At 46.9% G+C, this 17,755-nt stretch overlaps 1 protein-coding gene across 3 annotated transcripts in view; it reads right to left on the bottom strand.

Annotated features, from left to right (window-relative positions):
• Positions 1-17,755, bottom strand: part of LOC106580556 (dedicator of cytokinesis protein 8) — a 125,726-nt gene that overhangs the window by 19,843 nt on the left and 88,128 nt on the right. For 2 of the 3 annotated variants that reach the window (XM_045703287.2, XM_045703290.2), the window contains 22 exons: positions 17,376-17,496; positions 17,175-17,245; positions 16,870-17,014; positions 16,215-16,316; positions 15,249-15,344; positions 14,886-15,120; positions 14,572-14,733; positions 13,935-14,110; positions 12,985-13,080; positions 11,924-12,019; positions 10,459-10,608; positions 10,167-10,280; positions 8,324-8,479; positions 6,719-6,855; positions 6,406-6,569; positions 4,710-4,861; positions 2,794-2,979; positions 2,536-2,662; positions 2,265-2,349; positions 2,036-2,132; positions 1,609-1,743; positions 1,371-1,523 (listed from right to left, as the gene is read on the bottom strand). In XM_045703287.2, the coding sequence (XP_045559243.2) occupies positions 1,371-1,523; positions 1,609-1,743; positions 2,036-2,132; positions 2,265-2,349; positions 2,536-2,662; positions 2,794-2,979; positions 4,710-4,861; positions 6,406-6,569; positions 6,719-6,855; positions 8,324-8,479; positions 10,167-10,280; positions 10,459-10,608; positions 11,924-12,019; positions 12,985-13,080; positions 13,935-14,110; positions 14,572-14,733; positions 14,886-15,120; positions 15,249-15,344; positions 16,215-16,316; positions 16,870-17,014; positions 17,175-17,245; positions 17,376-17,496 (2,956 nt within the window). The remainder of the gene's footprint in view (positions 1-1,370; positions 1,524-1,608; positions 1,744-2,035; positions 2,133-2,264; positions 2,350-2,535; positions 2,663-2,793; positions 2,980-4,709; positions 4,862-6,405; positions 6,570-6,718; positions 6,856-8,323; positions 8,480-10,166; positions 10,281-10,458; positions 10,609-11,923; positions 12,020-12,984; positions 13,081-13,934; positions 14,111-14,571; positions 14,734-14,885; positions 15,121-15,248; positions 15,345-16,214; positions 16,317-16,869; positions 17,015-17,174; positions 17,246-17,375; positions 17,497-17,755) is intronic. The other variant, XM_045703289.2, reaches the window with a different exon arrangement.

Here is a 17,755-nt window from a genome sequence, read left to right on the forward strand (position 1 = left end):
CATATTTGGGAGGGAATGCAGTCCACTCCAGCTAGGTGCTTGTCCCCCTGTGTGCGGAGGGTGTGAAGTTACTGTCCAGTTCTGGCGTTTAGGTCAGACTAGTACATGTCCCCGTGGATGGAAATGGTTGATCTCCCACTCTAGGATGGAGAAGCTTTCTTCATTAAAGTATGGGGATATAGGCGGCAGGAGGACATTTCTCTCTGTTGAGATTATTTCCATTTTAATTTCTAGTCAAATGTAAAATGTTTCTGTTTTGCTTAATTTAATTGAGTGGATTAGGTCTGATCTAGCCTGAGCACATGTGTGATTTTCAAGTTGTCGAGGTTGTGGCCATGGTTGGTTTGGGAGGGTGTTGGCTGGTCGGTTGGGGAGGGTGTTGGCTGGTCGGTTGGGGAGGGTGTTGGCTGGTCGGTTGGGGAGGGTGTTGGCTGGTCGGTTGGGGAGGGTGTTGGCTGGTCGGTTGGGGAGGGTTTTGGCTGGTTGGTTGGGGATGGTGTTGGCTGGTCGGTTGGGGAGGGTGTTGGCTGGTCGGTTGGGGAGGGTATTGGCTGGTTGGTTTGGGAGGGTGTTGGCTGGTCGGTTTGGGAGAGTGTTGGCTGGTCGGTTTGGGAGGGTGTTGGCTGGTCGGTTTGGGAGGGTGTTGGCTGGTTGGGGTGGGGAGGGTGTTGGCTGGTCGGTTGGGGAGGGTGTTGGCTGGTCGGTTTGGGAGGGTGTTGGCTGGTCAGTTTGGGAGGGTGTTGGCTGGTCGATTGGGGTGGGAGGGTGTTGGCTGGTCGATTGGGGTGGGAGGGTGTTGGCTGGTCGATTGGGGTGGGAGGGTGTTGGCTGGTCGATTGGGGTGGGAGGGTGTTGGCTGGTCGATTGGGGTGGGAGGGTGTTGGCTGGTCGATTGGGGTGGGAGGGTGTTGGCTGGTTGGGGTGGGAGGGTGTTGGCTGGTTGGGGTGGGAGGGTGTTGGCTGGTTGGGGTGGGAGGGTGTTGGCTGGTTGGGGTGGGAAGGTGTTGGCTGATTGGGGTGGGAGGGTGTTGGCTGGTTGGGGTGGGAGGGTGTTGGCTGGTTGGGGTGGGAGGGTGTTGGCTGGTTGGGGTGGGAGGGTGTTGGCTGGTTGGGGTGGGGAGGTGCCTGGTGGTGCCTCTCTCTCCCTCTCCCCTTTTCTCACTCGTACTGTCATTACTTACAGAAAGGCAGGGACACAGGGGTAGACAGTGACATATCTCCCTGTTCACTTCTAAGTACCCAGAACCACATAACTCAGCAACTTTCTCCACTGAGCTCAAAATAGACATGGAAACGACTGGGTGGTAGAAGAAAAAGGATGAGACGGAATCTGTGTGTGTGAGTGTGTGTGTCTGCGTCCGTGCGCTCACATTGGCTGAGCTGAAGCTGTATCTCATGATGAGGTATAGGGTAGCGCAGGCCTGGCTTCTATTTCCATCCACAGGACTGCTACAGTGCTGGAGCACCTTCTGACACAGGTCTGCACACTGCTCGGCTTCCTCTTCAAACAACAGGTCACCAAACTATAACACACACAATACTGTCAGTACACGCACACACATCCATACACACACAATACTGTCAGTATATATTGTATATAGATAGTACCTTGACGACGAGTGCTCGCAGTGTGCTGAAGCAGTGAGACAGGAAGGTTGTACTCTGGTTGCAGGTGAGGCAGTGTAGCAACACCCTCAACACACCGCCCACAACACTGTCCTTACAGTCAGCCAATGGAACAGCCTGTATGGAAGACAGTCATGACAACCAATTACAAGGGAGAGAGAGAATAATGTCAGCCAATGGGACTAGAGAGGACACTATGATGTTGGCTGTGTTCAAGAGAGTATCAATTTCATGATGCGTTGTGGGTAAATGCTGACAGACTGATCTACAAACAATCAGTAGTTGTTGCAGATGCAAGGTGATTTGTAGAACAGTCAGTCTGCAGTCAATTTCAAACACGGAGAGAGAGAGAGAGCGAGAGAGAGAGAAGTAGAGGTAGATTGAAAACATAAGGAGAAAGATGTTGGACCTGTACTATGGTCTCCAGTAGGTCCAGGACTATGAGGTTGGACTCGGTAGCCAGATTCCCACTGATCAGAGCCTCCTGGTCCAGCTCTGCTTTGGTTCTGAGGGAAACCGGAGAAGGGGTTCTCTTCACTAGTTTCTTCCAATGGTATTGTCTGACAATGTATCTTCTTCCATACCAAGAGAGATATGTAATGAATGAATTGCATTTGTACTCAGTGCGTGTAACTCACTTGTCATGTTTGTCATTGGTCTGCCTCCACTGTGTCAGGTCTTTTCTCCAGCGCAGGTTCACTCTCTGACCTGCACGGTCACTTCCTGTCAGGGTCAAAGGTCAGGGATAAAAGGGCAGGCAGGCTCTCATCCAATCAAAAATCAGCTTAGGAGTACCATCGTTCCCTTTTCAGCTACTCAGAGCTGCTTTTCAGGAGGTATACTTCTAAGTCGTGTACTGTGCATGTAGCTACTTTTCATCAATCAGACAGAGTGGTGGGTGGTACTGACCTCCAGCCCGTCGCATCATTTCCCCCCGGGCTCCGATGCCCCTCAGTAGGGAGTCCTCCAGCTGCATCTTGGCCTGCTGGGACTTCTGTAAGGCCTGCGTGCTCACCTTATCACTGCTCCGCTTCCCCTGCACAACACATACACAATGCGTGAAGGCATGCACAAACAAACACAGTGAGAATAATAACACACACATTTACATCCTATTTACAGACATGAATTAGGCATATACTCCATGCAGGGCGCAGATACTCTTACCCTGTACTCAAAGCAGGAAACACAGATGGTGAGTAGTTCTAGCAGTCTGTTGAGCTGTGCTGAGGGCATGTCTACAGTCCAGCGCTGGATCAGACTCCTCTCAGCGTTCTTCATCACCCACAGGAAACACACCAGCAGGTTACGACTGGTCTCTGCTGACAGGGTGGCCACTGCCTTAGCAGACTGCTACAGAGGAGAGAGACAGAGATATACTGTATACTATAGAGTGGACAGAGATATACTGTATACTATAGAGTGGACAGAGATATACTGTATACTATAGAGTGGACAGAGATATACTGTATACTATAGAGTGGACAGAGATATACTGTATACTATAGAGTGGACAGAGATATACTGTATACTTTAGAGTGGACAGAGATATACTGTATACTATAGAGTGGACAGAGATATACTGTATACTTTAGAGTGGACAGAGATATACTATATACTTTAGAGTGGACAGAGATATACTATATACTTTAGAGTGGACAGAGACATACTGTATACAGTAGAGTGGACAGAGACATACTGTATACTTTAGAGTGGACAGAGATATACTGTATACTTTAGAGTGGACAGAAACATACTGTATACTTTAGAGTGGACAGAAACATACTGTAGTATTATGTGGTTTATGGGTTCTTGTATTTTATTGGGATCCCAATTAGCCGCTGCCAAGGCTCTCCACAGGTGCTACATGTAATTCAGAGGTTGAGTTTGATAAATATTCCATACAGACCAGTGATTGATGTCTACCATTGAGTAACACTATTACACAGAGTTGATTGGGACCTCTGATGAAGACAACCATTAAACTCCTACTGATTCCATAGATGCTATTACTCAAATGGCAAGCTTAAGGCCTCGACTTGAGTTCAATGTCAATATGTTAAACACTTTCCAAAACTGTAAAAAAAGAAAATAACTACAGTTCGCATTGTGTATAGGGCATACATCCATCTGGCACAGACAAAGTATAATAGGAGAGACAAAGGGAGGGTGTTCTGTGGCTGTATGGTTGCCGTGGCTACATTTGATGGATGTGTGTGTCTCTCAGCACAGCCCAGTTCACTTATGATGATAATGCCTGCCCAAAAAGCATCTCCCAGGGTGTGTGTGTGTGTGTGTGTGTGTGTGTGTGTGTGTGTGTGTGTGTGTGTGTGTGTGTGTGTGTGTGTGTGTGTGTGTGTGTGTGTGTGTGTGTGTGTGTGTGTGTGTGTGTGTGTGTGTGTGTACACACGCGCGAGAGAGAGAGAGATAGAGAAAGAGAGCTGGCATCTCATAATGGAGGTGGTGTGTGTGTGTGTGTGGTGTGTGTGTGTGTGTGTGTGTGTGTGTGTGTGTGGTGTGTGTGGCGCGAGAGAGAGAGAGAGAGCGATAGAGAAAGAGAGCTGGCATCTCATAATGGATGGTGTGTGTGTGTGTGTGTGTGTGTGTGTGTGTGTGTGTGTGTGTGTGTGTGTGTGTGTGTGTGTGTGTGTGTGTACACGTGCGCGAGAGAGAGAGAGAGAGAGAGAGAGAGAGCGATAGAGAAAGAGAGCTGGCATCTCATAATGGATGGTGTGTGTGTGTGGTTCTGACAGCTCATCAGTCTACCTCACAGCAGCACACCTGCTACACCACCGCCCCCTTGTGGATGCCCCCCCACACACACACACACACACACACACCACACACACACACACACACACACACACACACACACACACACACACCACACACCTTTATCACTACAAGTCACAAAACTACAGAGCAAGGAATTTACTACTCTAATTGAAATTGTGAATTAATCATTTTAAAAAGCTAACTTAATCCAGGTCTGATGGAGGAACCCAAACATACAGTATGTGCTTGGAAGTGAAAGAAGAGAGTCCTACTGATACATAACCATGGCAACATTCCTATAGCCTTACCACAGACGCCATGGAAGCCAGGGCATTCCTCGCCAAGGTGTTGAAGGGATTGCCGGCGATTGCCATAGCAATAGACTGATTAATGGGCGGGATGTTGTCGGGGTCTTCGTCTGACCCTCCGGTCTTGCTTTTCCCTCCGCGAGCCTCGGACACTACGGAGACACACAAGTGTCAAATACAAAAAAATACGTATTTTCAAGTTTTATTTACACAGATTAGAAGTTACTAAGGAGATACAGAGGTAGAAAGGGGAGAACGTTTGAAGGGGAGACTACGGTGGGGAGTCACATATTTGTTGAGAGCAAAGATTTTTGTTTGTATTTTATTAGGATCCCCATTAGCTGTTGCAAAAGCAGCAGCTACTCTTCCTGGGGTCTGAACAAAACATTAATATAATACAGAATGGCATAATACAGAACATCAATAGACAAGAACAGCTCAACGACAGAGCTACATAAAAAAAATGTAAAGGCACACGTAGCCTACATATCAATACATACACACAAACTATCTGGGTCAAATAGGGGAGAGGCGTTGTGCCGCGAGGTGTTGCTTTATCTGTTTTTTTTAAACCAGGTTTGCTGTTAATTTGGGCAATATGAGATGGAAGGAAGTTGCATGCAATTAGGGCTCTATATAATACTGTATGCTTTCTTGAATTTGTTCTGGATTTGGAGACTGTGAAAAGACCCCTGGTGGCATGTCTGGTGTGATAAGTGTGTGTGTCAGAGCTGTGTGTAAGTTGACTATGGAAACAATTTGAGATTTAACACATGAATGTTTCTTATAAAAAGAAGTGATGCAGTCAGTCTCTCCTCAACCCCTAGCCAAGAGAGACTGGCATGCATAGTATTTATATCAGCCCTCTGATTACAATTAATAGCAAAATGTGCCGCTCTGTTCTGGGCCAGCTGCAGCTTAACTAGGTCTTTCCTTGCATCACTGGACCACACGACTGGACAATAATCAAGATTAGACAAAACTAGAGCCTGCAGAACTTGCTTTTTGGAGTGTGGTGTCAAAAAGGCAGAGCATCTCTTTATTACGGCTAGACCTCTCCCCATTTTTACAACCATTGAATCTATATGTTTTGACCATGACAGTTTACAATCTAAGGTAATGCCAAGTAATTTAGTCTCCTCAACTTGTTCAACAGTCACACCATTCATTACCAGATTCAGCTGAGGACTAGAACTTAAGGAATGATTTGTACCAAATACAATGCTCTTCGTTTTAGAGATGTTCAGGCCCAGTTTATTACTGGCCACCCATTCCAAAACAGACTACAACTCTTTGTTAAGGGTTTCAGTGACTTCATTAGGTGTGGTTACTGATGCGTATATGGTTGAATCATCAGCACACATGGACACATATGCTTTATTTAATGCCAGTGGCAGGTCATTGGTAAAAATAGAAAAGAGTAGAGGGCCTAGAGAGCTGCCCTGCGGTACACCACACTTTACATGTTTGACATTAGAGAAGCTTCCATTAAAGAAAACCTTCTGATTTCTATTAGATGAATAGCTCTGAATCCATGATTGTTACCACTCAGCCACGGCTCTGCACCAAACGCTCTGTAAACACAGTTCACATCAACCCAGTTCTAAACCAATCAACCAACTCCTTAGCCAGACTTTACATTAAGTCCCAATGGGTAGGGTATAGGTGTGGATATGGGATGTGGCCAGGCCAGTACCTGTGAAGTCCAGGTAGTTGATGGAGTCAATGATGATGCCCACCAGGGGGAGGTAGAGAGTGGCCACCTTGGCCCGGACCTCGGGACGGGTACAGCGCTGGTCCAGGTCATGGGCACACAGCAGACTGTAGGTGGCGTTGATGGCCTTCCTCTGGACCTTACCCCTACAGACACACACAATCTCATAAGCACACACAATCCCATAAGCACACACACATATTTGTTTGTGTCAGTGTGTAGTTGACAGACCCCTCACACTCCATGTCAGACTCCTGAGATAGTGGGCAGTGAGGTGTTGTGTGTGTGTACCAACCCCTCTGACTCCATGTCCAGTGCAGCGCTGAGTTCAGTGAGCAGTAGACCAGCGAGGTAGTGCTGCTGTTTAAACTCCTGGGACAGCTCAAACAGCCCCAGGATCCTCTGCTCCTGGAAACTACACGAACTGGAGCTCTGCAGAGAGAGAGAGGCCAGAGAGAGAGAGAGACCAGAGAGCGAGAGAGGCAGAGGGGGGGAGAGAGAGAGAGACGGGGAGGAAAGAGACAGGGGAGAGAGAGAGAGAGAGAGAGAGAGAGAGACGGGGGAGAGAGAGAGAGAGAGACGGGGGGAGAGAGAGAGAGAGAGAGAGAGAGAGAGAGACAGAGAGACGGGGAGAGAGAGAGAGAGACGGGGAGAGAGACGGGGAGAGAGACGGGGAGGAGAGAGAGAGAGAGACGGGGGAGGAGAGAGAGAGAGAGAGACGAGGGAGAGAGAGAGAGAGACGGGGGGAGAGAGAGAGACGGGGGGAGAGAGAGAGACGGGGAGAGAGAGAGAGAGGAGAGAGAGAGAGAGAGAGAGACGGGGGAGGAGAGAGACGGGGGAGGAGAGAGACGGGGGAGGAGAGAGACGGGAGAGAGACGAGGGAGAGAGACGGGGAGAGAGACGGGGAGAGAGACGGGGAGAGAGGCGGGGAGAGAGGCGGGGAGAGAGAGACGGGGGAGGAGAGAGAGAGATGGGGGAGGAGAGAGAGACGGGGGAGAGAGAGAGAGAGAGAGAGAGAGAGAGACAGAGAGAGACGGGGGAGACGGGGGAGAGAGAGAGAAAGAGAGAGACGGGGGAGAGAGAAAGAGACGGGGGAGAGAGAGAAAGAGACGGGGGAGAGAGAGAAAGAGAGAGACGGGAGAGAGAGAGAAAGAAAGAGAGAGACGGAATAGAGCGAAAGAGAGACGGGAGAGAGCGAAAGAGAGAGACGGGAGAGAGCGAAAGAGAGAGACGGGAGAGAGAGAAAGAGAGGAGAGAAAGAGAGAGACGGGGGAGAGAGAGAAAGAGAGAGACGGTGAGAGAGAAAGAGACGGGAGAGAGAGACAGAGACGGGAGAGAGAGACAGACAGGAGAGAGAGAGACAGACAGGAGAGAGAGAGACGGGAGAGAGAGAGACGGGAGAGAGAGAGACGGGAGAGAGAGACGGCGGAGAGAAAGGGAGACAGGTGAGAGAGAGAGACGGGTGAGAGAGAGAGAGAGAGAGACGGCGAAGAGAAAGGGAGACAGGTGAGAGAGAGAGAGACGGCGAAGAGAAAGGGAGACAGGTGAGAGAGAGAGAGAGAGAGACGGCGAAGAGAAAGGGAGACAGGTGAGAGAGAGAGAGAGAGAGAGAGAGAGAGAGAGAGACGGCGAAGAGAAAGGGAGACAGGTGAGAGAGAGAGAGACGGGTGAGAGAGAGAGAGAGAGAGAGAGACGGCGAAGAGAAAGGGAGACAGGTGAGAGAGAGAGAGAGACGGGTAAGAGTGAAAGAGAGAAAGAGGTTGGAATATAAAAGGAGAGAGAGTATTTAAAGCCAGAGAGAGAGAACCCACCTTACTTAACCATACTACACTATAACCTAAAATCCCAAAGCTAGGTGAGTGCTGGAGACAATATGATTTTGACTGACATGAAAACTGACCTGTGAGGAGATGGATGGGCATGGAGAGACGGGTGCAGAGGCAGGGCTACTGAAGTAAAGGCTGAGGTTGAGATAGTGCTCGTGACTGCACAGGATACGCAGGAACTCCAATCGCATGCTAATCAGGGTTGGCATGGAAACGGTCTTTGCCGACATCTGGGGGGGAAAAAATGATCAGATAGGTTAAGGTCAAGGTCAGGTTAGGTTACTGACATGGGATATGGTCAGAGACAGAGTCTGGAATTGGTCACCTCCTTTGTATTTATGCTGTGCCAACATCCTTTATGTAACTACCATATTTTGTAGCGTCTTGCGGTTAGGGTAGCGTCTTGCGGTTAGGGTAGCGTCTTGCGGTTAGGGTAGCGTATTGTGGTTAGGGTAGTGTATTGTGGTTAGGGTAGTGTATGGTGGTTAGGGTAGTGTATTGTAGTTAGGGTAGTGTATTGTAGTTAGGGTAGAGTATTGTAGTTAGGGTAGAGTATTGTAGTTAGGGTAGTGTATTGTAGTTAGGGTAGTGTATTGTAGTTAGGGTAGAGTATTGTAGTTAGGGTAGTGTATTGTAGTTAGGGTAGTGTATTGTAGTTAGGGTAGTGTATTGTAGTTAGGGTAGCGTATTGTGGTTAGGGTAGAGTATTGTAGTTAGGGTAGAGTATTGTAGTTAGGGTAGTGTATTGTAGTTAGGGTAGTGTATTGTAGTTAGGGTAGAGTATTGTAGTTAGGGTAGTGTATTGTAGTTAGGGTAGTGTATTGTGGTTAGGGTAGAGTATTGTGGTTAGGGTAGTGTATTGTGGTTAGGGTAGTGTATTGTGGTTAGGGTAGTGTATTGTAGTTAGGGTAGCGTATTGTGGTTAGGGTAGTGTATTGTAGTTAGGGTAGAGTATTGTAGTTAGGGTAGAGTATTGTAGTTAGGGTAGTGTATTGTGGTTAGGGTAGTGTATTGTAGTTAGGGTACTGTATTGTGGTTAGGGTAGTGTATTGTAGTTAGGGTAGAGTATTGTAGTTAGGGTAGAGTATTGTGGTTAGGGTAGTGTATTGTAGTTAGGGTAGCGTATTGTGGTTAGGGTAGTGTATTGTGGTTAGGGTAGTGTATTGTGGTTAGGGTAGTGTATTGTGGTTAGGGTAGTGTATTGTAGTTAGGGTAGTGTATTGTGGTTAGGGTAGAGTATTGTAGTTAGTGTAGTGTATTGTGGTTAGGGTAGTGTATTGTAGTTAGGGTAGTGTATTGTAGTTAGGGTAGTGTATTGTGGTTAGGGTAGTGTATTGTAGTTAGGGTAGTGTATTGTAGTTAGGGTAGTGTATTGTAGTTAGGGTAGTGTATTGTGGTTAGGGTAGTGTATTGTGGTTAGGGTAGTGTATTGTGGTTAAGGTAGTGTATTGTGGTTAGGGTAGTGTATTGTGGTTAGGGTAGTGTATTGTGGTTAGGGTAGAGTATTGTGGTTAGGGTAGTGTATTGTGGTTAGGGTAGTGTATTGTGGTTAGGGTAGAGTATTATTGTTAGGGTAGTGTATTGTGGTTAGGGTAGAGTATTGTGGTTAGGGTAGTGTATTGTAGTTAGGGTAGCGTATTGTGGTTAGGGTAGTGTATTGTGGTTAGGGTAGTGTATTGTGGTTAGGGTAGTGTATTGTGGTTAGGGTAGTGTATTGTGGTTAGGGTAGCGTATTGTGGTTAGGGTAGCGTATTGTAGTTAGGGTAGTGTATTGTGGTTAGGGTAGTGTATTGTAGTTAGGGTAGAGTATTGTAGTTAGGGTAGAGTATTGTAGTTAGGGTAGTGTATTGTGGTTAGGGTAGTGTATTGTAGTTAGGGTAGTGTATTGTAGTTAGGGTAGTGTATTGTTGTAGTGACCTGGTTGCAGTAGTTTTTGACCAGGATGAAGACAAAGCCTCGGTCCATTAGAGACAGCAGGTCATACAGGAAGAAGGCCAGGCTGATGTTCACCTTCTCTGCCTGCTCCAACTCCTAACAACAACAACAAACAAAAACATTGGATTTTCAGTTAAAAACAGCCAATGGTCTCCTTAGAGTCATCAGGAGAAAAAATAAAAAGGAAACTGCATTTAGTGATGATTTGATAGATTGATTCTCTGAAAAAGTGTTTGTAAGTTTACTAAAGGCTCATAATGACATCATTACTAACCTTCTGCTGTTTGACCAGGATGGTCCCCATCTCAGCAGTAACCACGGAGACGATGGTTGTGACATCATCTTTGAAGCGGTCTGAGAAGCGGCTCCTGCGAGGGACGTCTTGCTTCTCCAGCTGAGACACATGCTGGGCCATGCTCTTCACCTGGACACACACACACCACTCCATTAAGATAAAAATGCTAGAGCTTCTTTGCCATTAAAGTAAATACACAGTGTAGAAAACATTAGGAACATCTGCTCTTTCCATGACAGACTGACTAGGTAAATCCAGGTGAAAGCTATGATCCCTTTTTGAAGTCACTTGTTAAATCCACTTCAAATCAGTGTAGATGAAGGGGAGGAGACAGGTTAAAGAAATATTTTGAGACATGGATTGTGTATGTGTTCCATTCAGAGGGTGAATGGGCAAGACAAAAGATCTAAGTGCCTTTGAACAGGGTATGGTAGAAGGTGCCAGGTGCACCAGTTTGAGTGTGTCAAGAACTGCAACACTGCTGGGTTTTTCACGCTCAACCGTTTTCTGTGTGCATCAAGAATGGTCCACCACCCAAAGGACATCCAGTCAACGGGAGGCCAGTGGTTGAAAACAGGTCATTGATGAAAGATAACAAAAGAGGCTGACATGAATTGTGCAGAGTAACAGGCAGGCTACAGTTAGTCAACTGACAGTCCAGTACAACATTGGTTGAATGCACAACTTGTCATACCTTGACACGAACGGGGTATGGCAGCTGCGTTCCACATCTTTCAGCAGAAAGCCAAGAAAATGTGGTTGCAGTGGGCTAAGAAACGAAAACACTGGACAGTGGAGAATTAGAAAAACATTGCTGGATCCGATGAATCGTGGTTCCTGCTGTTTCACGCTGATGGGAGGACTAGGGTATGGAGAAAACCACGAGGACATGCATCCATCATGCCGCGTGTCAACATTACAGGCTGGTGGTGGTGTGATGGTGTGAGGTGTGTTTTCATGGCACACATTGGGCCCCTTGATAAAAGTGGAGCAACGTTTGAATGCCACAGGATATCTGAACATCATCGCCAATCAGGTGCATCCCTTCATGGCAGCAGTGTGTCCGTCTGAAAATGCATTTTTTCAGTAGTATAATGCCCCGTGCCACAAGGCTAGGATTGTCCAGGAATGCTTCCATGAACATGACAGTGAATTCAGCTTCCTGCAGTGGCCTGCCCAGTCACCAGATCTCAATCCAGTTGAGCATCTGTGGGATGAGATGGAACGAGCTGTTCAGAGTAGAGATCCACTACCAGCCAACTTCACCCTACTGTGGGAAGCATTGGAGTCAACATGGGCCAGCACCCCTGTGGAACGCTTTGGACACCTTGTAGACTCCATGCCCCAACGAATTGAGGCTGTTCTGAGGGCAAACGGGGGTGAAAGTCAATATTAGGAAGGCTTGCTAATGTTTGTACATTCAGAGTATATTGAACACACTCACCAGCAGCTCAAAGAAGAACCAGGCGTATTTATATGCGTTCTCTCTGCAGACTCCTGTGCTGACCACAATCTGCAGAGCTAACTCCTCATGGAACTGCTGTCAGAGGGGAAACAGAGCCTGGGTTACTACCACCACTAATACAGTAGTGTCTGGTAACTTACATGTAGAATACAGAGTACTTCTTCAAAGGATCACATCAATCCTGGACTATCTCAGTGTTATAATGGATGACTTCTTAAATGAAAAGTACAACCTACATGTTAGAGAGATTAGAGAGAGGGAGTGACACTCAGACAGACCGACAGATTTATTTACTGACTGAATGACAGACTTACTGCTGGTGCCACAGTCCAACACAAACCAGAGCTAGCCAAATGCACTCTGACCCCAGCCAGTGAAATCAGATACAGCATTTCAAAGGGAACGGTCAGGTCTTATTTGAACATGGCAAACAACACAAGACCAGTGCCTCAAAACAGAGTGATTTGATTTTGAAATGCACACACACACACACACACACAGTGTTTAATCTCTGTTAAATCTTTGTGACTGTGTAGACCCACAGTTCAATGCCATGTTCAGGTTCTATTTCACATCCTCGTGTGGTTCGCTCTGACAGCAGACAAATCCACATTACATTATCTGTTACAGATTTAAGATTTTACCATGTAACATCCTACTGCGACGTATATAGAACATTCTACTCAGAATGCAAATGAGAATGTTACTGTCAGTGTTTGGCCAGTATGGGGCGGCAGGTAGCCTAGTGGTTCGAGCGTTGGGCCAGTAACCGAAAGGTTGCTAGATTGCTAGACAAGGTAAAAATCTGTCATTCTGCCCCTGAACAAGCCAGTTAATCGACTGTACCTAGGCCGTCATTGTAAATAAGAATTTGTTCTTAACTGACTTGGCTAGTTAAAGAAAATATGGAAGATACTTTATGGAAGTCTACGTGCTACAGTATGGTCTGCTCAGTGTCACACTGCCCTCTGCTGGTGACTGTTGGCATCACAGAGGTGAATAAAGACGTTTATTCCCCGGATATTTCTGGTAAAAGTTACTTTTCTGTTGGAGGGCCGGGTCCCGCCCGTAGAGCTCTGAGGGTGGCTGCTCACATCCACATAGGTCGACATACGACTGCCTGGGTTGTTCTGGCCCTGAGGGAGAGGACAGCAACAACAAGGTGGTCATGAAGAATCTGAATCTGACTCGACTATCTGGACTATTGTAGCTTCAGACACACAGAGACAAACAGATGTGGTGTGTGAGTCCCAAAATGGCACTCTGTTCCCTAAATAGTGCACTACCTTTGACCATGGTCCATGGGGTGCCATTTGGAATTCAGACATGGTTTTAATTGGCCCAAACCAGTGAGTCTACACTACAGCCATAGACCCAGGGGATGTAAAAAAAAGCCTTGAAGGTTCTGATGTGTTGTAAACCAACCAACAGTCAGAGGCTACGCTAGAGGATGTAGCTACACTAGCAGGCTCATGACAGAGGACGTTCATTGACTCTGTGTTTGTGGCAGGCTCATGACAGAGGATGTTTATTGACTCTTTGCGTTTGTGGCAGGCTCATGACAGAGAATGTTTATTGACTGTGTTTGTGGCAGGCTCATGACAGAGGATGTTTATTGACTCTTTGCGTTTGTGGCAGGCTCATGACAGAGGACGTTCATTGACTCTTTGTCTTTAGCGTAGCAGTACCTTTTCCCACCTTTTTTTTAAAGGAGAGTAGACATGCACAAGTTAAAGGGATACTTTGGGATTTTGGCAATGAAGCCTTTTATCTACTTCTCCAGAGTCAGATGAACTTGTGGATTTAATTTGTATGTCTGTGTGCAGTTTGAAGGAAGTTGCTAACTAGAATTAGCGCAATGACTGGAAGTCTATGGTAATAGCTAGCATGCTCAGTGTCCTTTAAGAGGAGACAAAGTGTGAGAGGTGGACTTGGAGATTGAACATCCAGTGTTACCCACTCAACCACGAGTCTGTATGTGTAGCAGTACCTTAGCTGACAGGATGTTATTGACTTCCGTGTCCTCTGGACTGTGTGGGGCAGGGATATCAGGGTTGCTGCTGCTGCGGATCCGGGACTGCAGTAACATGGTTCCTACAGTGGTGGCTGAGGCCCGCCCCATAGTACTGTAGCGGCCCTCAGTGGGAGGTACCGCCCCCCCTGGACCTGGACAAACAGGGGAGAACCATATCACTGGATGATCTACCTGAACTCCACACTTCACCTACACACTGAAGAAGGCTATTAAGTTGAAACTTTATGCAACATCTTTTTGCTTGCAGACCCATCACACTATTTGGATTATCTTTATTCACAGGTTTTACGCACCAACCAAACTTTTGGGAGAGCACGATGGTCCTCTTTTGAGAACCTTGTCACTGGCATGATCTACCTGGTTACACTTTACTTTAGTTGCACAGATCTGCACTTCTATAGCATTGCATTGATGTAATTACAGAGTTCCCCTTCATTTCAATGACTTCTGTTTCATGCAACTTATCTACAGTCACGGTGTTCAGCTGAGCACATTCCTGTAGCGCAAATACGACTATGTCCATTCTCTTCACAAGTTAGACTGTCCATACAGTCACATCACCATGACAACGTGTCCGGTGGTTCCTTCCTACCTGTGCTGAGGAGCTCATTGGAGTCAGGCAGACGGAACACCCAGTACAGGTATGTTGCTAGGAGACCATTCCTGCCCTGCTGGTCCCTGGCCAGCTCCTGGCTGTTGTGGAGACTGTTGACGATTGACACCACTGACTCAAACGCTATCTGGGCCAGGTTGGCTAGGAAATAAAACACACAGTTAGGTTACAACAAAACACGTCTCAAACATCAGGTATACTCTCACACTACTTGTCTGTCTGAAAGCCCTGGTGACATGTCCCTATAGGTACCCGTCTGTCTGAAAGCCCTGGTGACATGTCCCTATAGGTACCCGTTTGTCCAGCGATGACCATGGGCTGCATGATGAGGGTGAACAGTTTATCTAAGACCAGATGGAGGTAGAGGACCAGAGGTTCCAGTCTGGAGGACGACAGGGAGATGATGCTCAGCTTCAGCTCGTGTTCTAGCTTGTTCTCCGGAATCTTCTCTTCCCGAACCCGGAGCGGGAACGTCACTCCGCCCTCCAGGGCATGGCACAATGTGAAGAAACGTTCCAAGTGGTTGTCCTGGGGAGGGGAAGGGGTAAATAAATGACTACATAAAGTGTGTGTGTGTGTGTGTGTGTGTGTGTGTGTGTGTGTGTGTGTGTGTGTGTGTGTGTGTGTGTGTGTGTGTGTGTGTGTGTGAGACTTACCTGTGTGTGTACTGAGGACACAGCCTGTATCTCCAGGTTGAAAACTCCTTTGTGACTTTCCATCCACTTGACTGGAGGAACCTGAGGGGTAATCCTCTGCAGAGATAGATAGAGAGATTGACATATTAAGAACCTGAGGGAGAATGTTCTGCAGAGAGAGGGGGAGTGTTCTGCAGAGAGAGGGGGAATGTTCTGCAGAGAGAGGGGGAATGTTCTGCAGAGAGAGGGGGAATGTTCTGCAGAGAGAGGGGGAATGTTCTGCAGAGAGAGGGGGAATGTTTTGTAGAGAGAAGGAGAATGTTCTGCAGAGAGAGGGGGAATGTTCTGCAGAGAGAGGGGGAATGTTCTGCAGAGAGAGGGGGAATGTTCTGCAGAGAGAGGGAGAATGTTCTGCAGAGAGAGGGAGAATGTTCTGCAGAGAGAGGGGGAATGTTTTGTAGAGAGAAGGAGAATGTTCTGCAGAGAGAGGGGGAATGTTCTCCAGAGAGAGGGGGAATGTTCTGCAGAGAGAGGGGGAATGTTCTGCAGAGAGAGGGGGAATGTTCTGCAGAGAGAGGGGGAATGTTCTGCAGAGAGAGAGAGAATGTTCTGCAGAGAGAGGGAGAATGTTCTGCAGAGAGAGGGAGAATGTTCTGCAGAGAGAGGGAGAATGTTCTGCAGAGAGAGGGAGAATGTTCTGCAGAGAGAGGGAGAATGTTCTGCAGAGAGAGGGAGAATGTTCTGCAGAAAGCGGGAGAATGTTCTGCAGAAAGAGGGAGAATGTTCTGCAGAGAGAGATATTAAGAAATATCATGTCTGTTGCCATCTAAACCCAATCAATAAATCAGTACATCAACAAATTTATGAGAAATACATGTAAGTGATATTTTCTCCCCCAGGGGGAGCCACTCCGCTCTTAGCATTTTTGTGATAACAGTTTAAAATAAGTTGTGTCTGAAGAATTGAAATGGCCAAATGAATGGTTACCTCAGGTGAGTGCAGTGAGTAGTTGACAGGCAATCTGTCCAGGGCGATGGGGAGGCAGTACTGACCAGTCTGTAGTCTGTCAGTACTCAGTATAGGCAGCCACTACAGTACACCAGGGGATAGACAGAAGATCAGCCACAGCAAACATTGACAATGGACAAATACATACAGGAGACGCATCTACCTCGCCACATCATTGAGAAGAATCACTTACTAGTATATTGATCATAACTAACCAGCACCGTGTTCAGTAGAGTATCTACACGTTCATGTAACACCACATTAACCCAGCGTGGAGTGAAACTGATCTGGACTAGGCCAGATCATAGACTGATCCAGACCAGATGAGACCAGGACCCATATTCATAAAGGCAGGGTTTACACAGGCAGCCTAATTCTGATCTTTTGCCAATCATTGGTCTTTTGACCAATCAGATGACAGCCCCATTCTGGTCTTTCACCGAATGATTGGCAAATAAACGCCGCCATTATGTCCCAGAGTTGGAGTTCTGCTCTAGGATTAGTTTAGCTTTTTAGATCACAATGAATAAGATTGCTTGGACAGGGGAAACCTGATCCTAGATCAGCACTCCTACTGTGAGGCACTTTATAAATATAGGCCCAGGTGAGACCAGGCATGAGGGGTCAGACTTACAGAGTAACCTATGAGTGTCTCACTGGCTCCAGTCTGATTCTGTTTCTGTTGACAGCTGATGTGGTAGAATGTGAACAGCAGGTGGTGTCTCTCAGTCAGCCTGGCAGGCAGAGCCATCTTCACCTCCTCATAGAAGTCTGGAGACCTGAGGCACAGTCACATAGGACAGAAGTCAGAGACAACACAAACAAAATGTTAGATTGTTATATTAGAAAATGTAGCATGTCATGCCGTAGAAAATGTAGCATATTATGCCGTAGTTGTGTTATTGAAATTTAGCATGTAGTATTTAAAATACTACTTGCTTGTTATGGTACGTGACTGGGGTGTATACTTCTTGCACAAACTCAGGACCATTCGATTTTCCAAAAATGACCTACGAGGAAAAAGAAAGCAGAGTAAACTCAATGAAACCATGTTGTACAATGTCACAGCGACGTGGGTGAACACTGTGTGTGTGTGTGTGTGTGTGTGTGTGTGTGTGTGTGTGTGTGTGAGAAACTCACAGGCATCACACAGCTGGGGTCTTCTCCACTCATAAACTGGATTTTAATAGTGATATTCCTTCCTCCTGAAGTCAGCCTGTTGACAAAGTTGAGTCGCTGGGGGTACACATAGAGGAGGTTCCTGGAGAGAGAGGGAAAGGGAGGGGAAAAGGGAGAGCAAAGAGAGACAAAGGGAGGGAGAGAGATGATTATTTTTCTGTTTACAGCACTGCATACTCACATTACTTCATAATGATGAAAGGAATGATGTGGTCATTGTAGAGAGTACCAGGTGACCCAGTAAGGACAAACTATCTCTCCTTCCTCCCAAAGTATGCACTTGTTCACTTCCCTTCACTGTTTCGAAAACAAAATGACTGGTATAAGAAATATGGTGGAAA

The sequence above is a fragment of the Salmo salar genome, chromosome 20, assembly GCF_965601325.2.
Source record: "Salmo salar chromosome 20, fSalSal1, whole genome shotgun sequence".
NCBI lineage: Eukaryota > Metazoa > Chordata > Actinopteri > Salmoniformes > Salmonidae > Salmo > Salmo salar.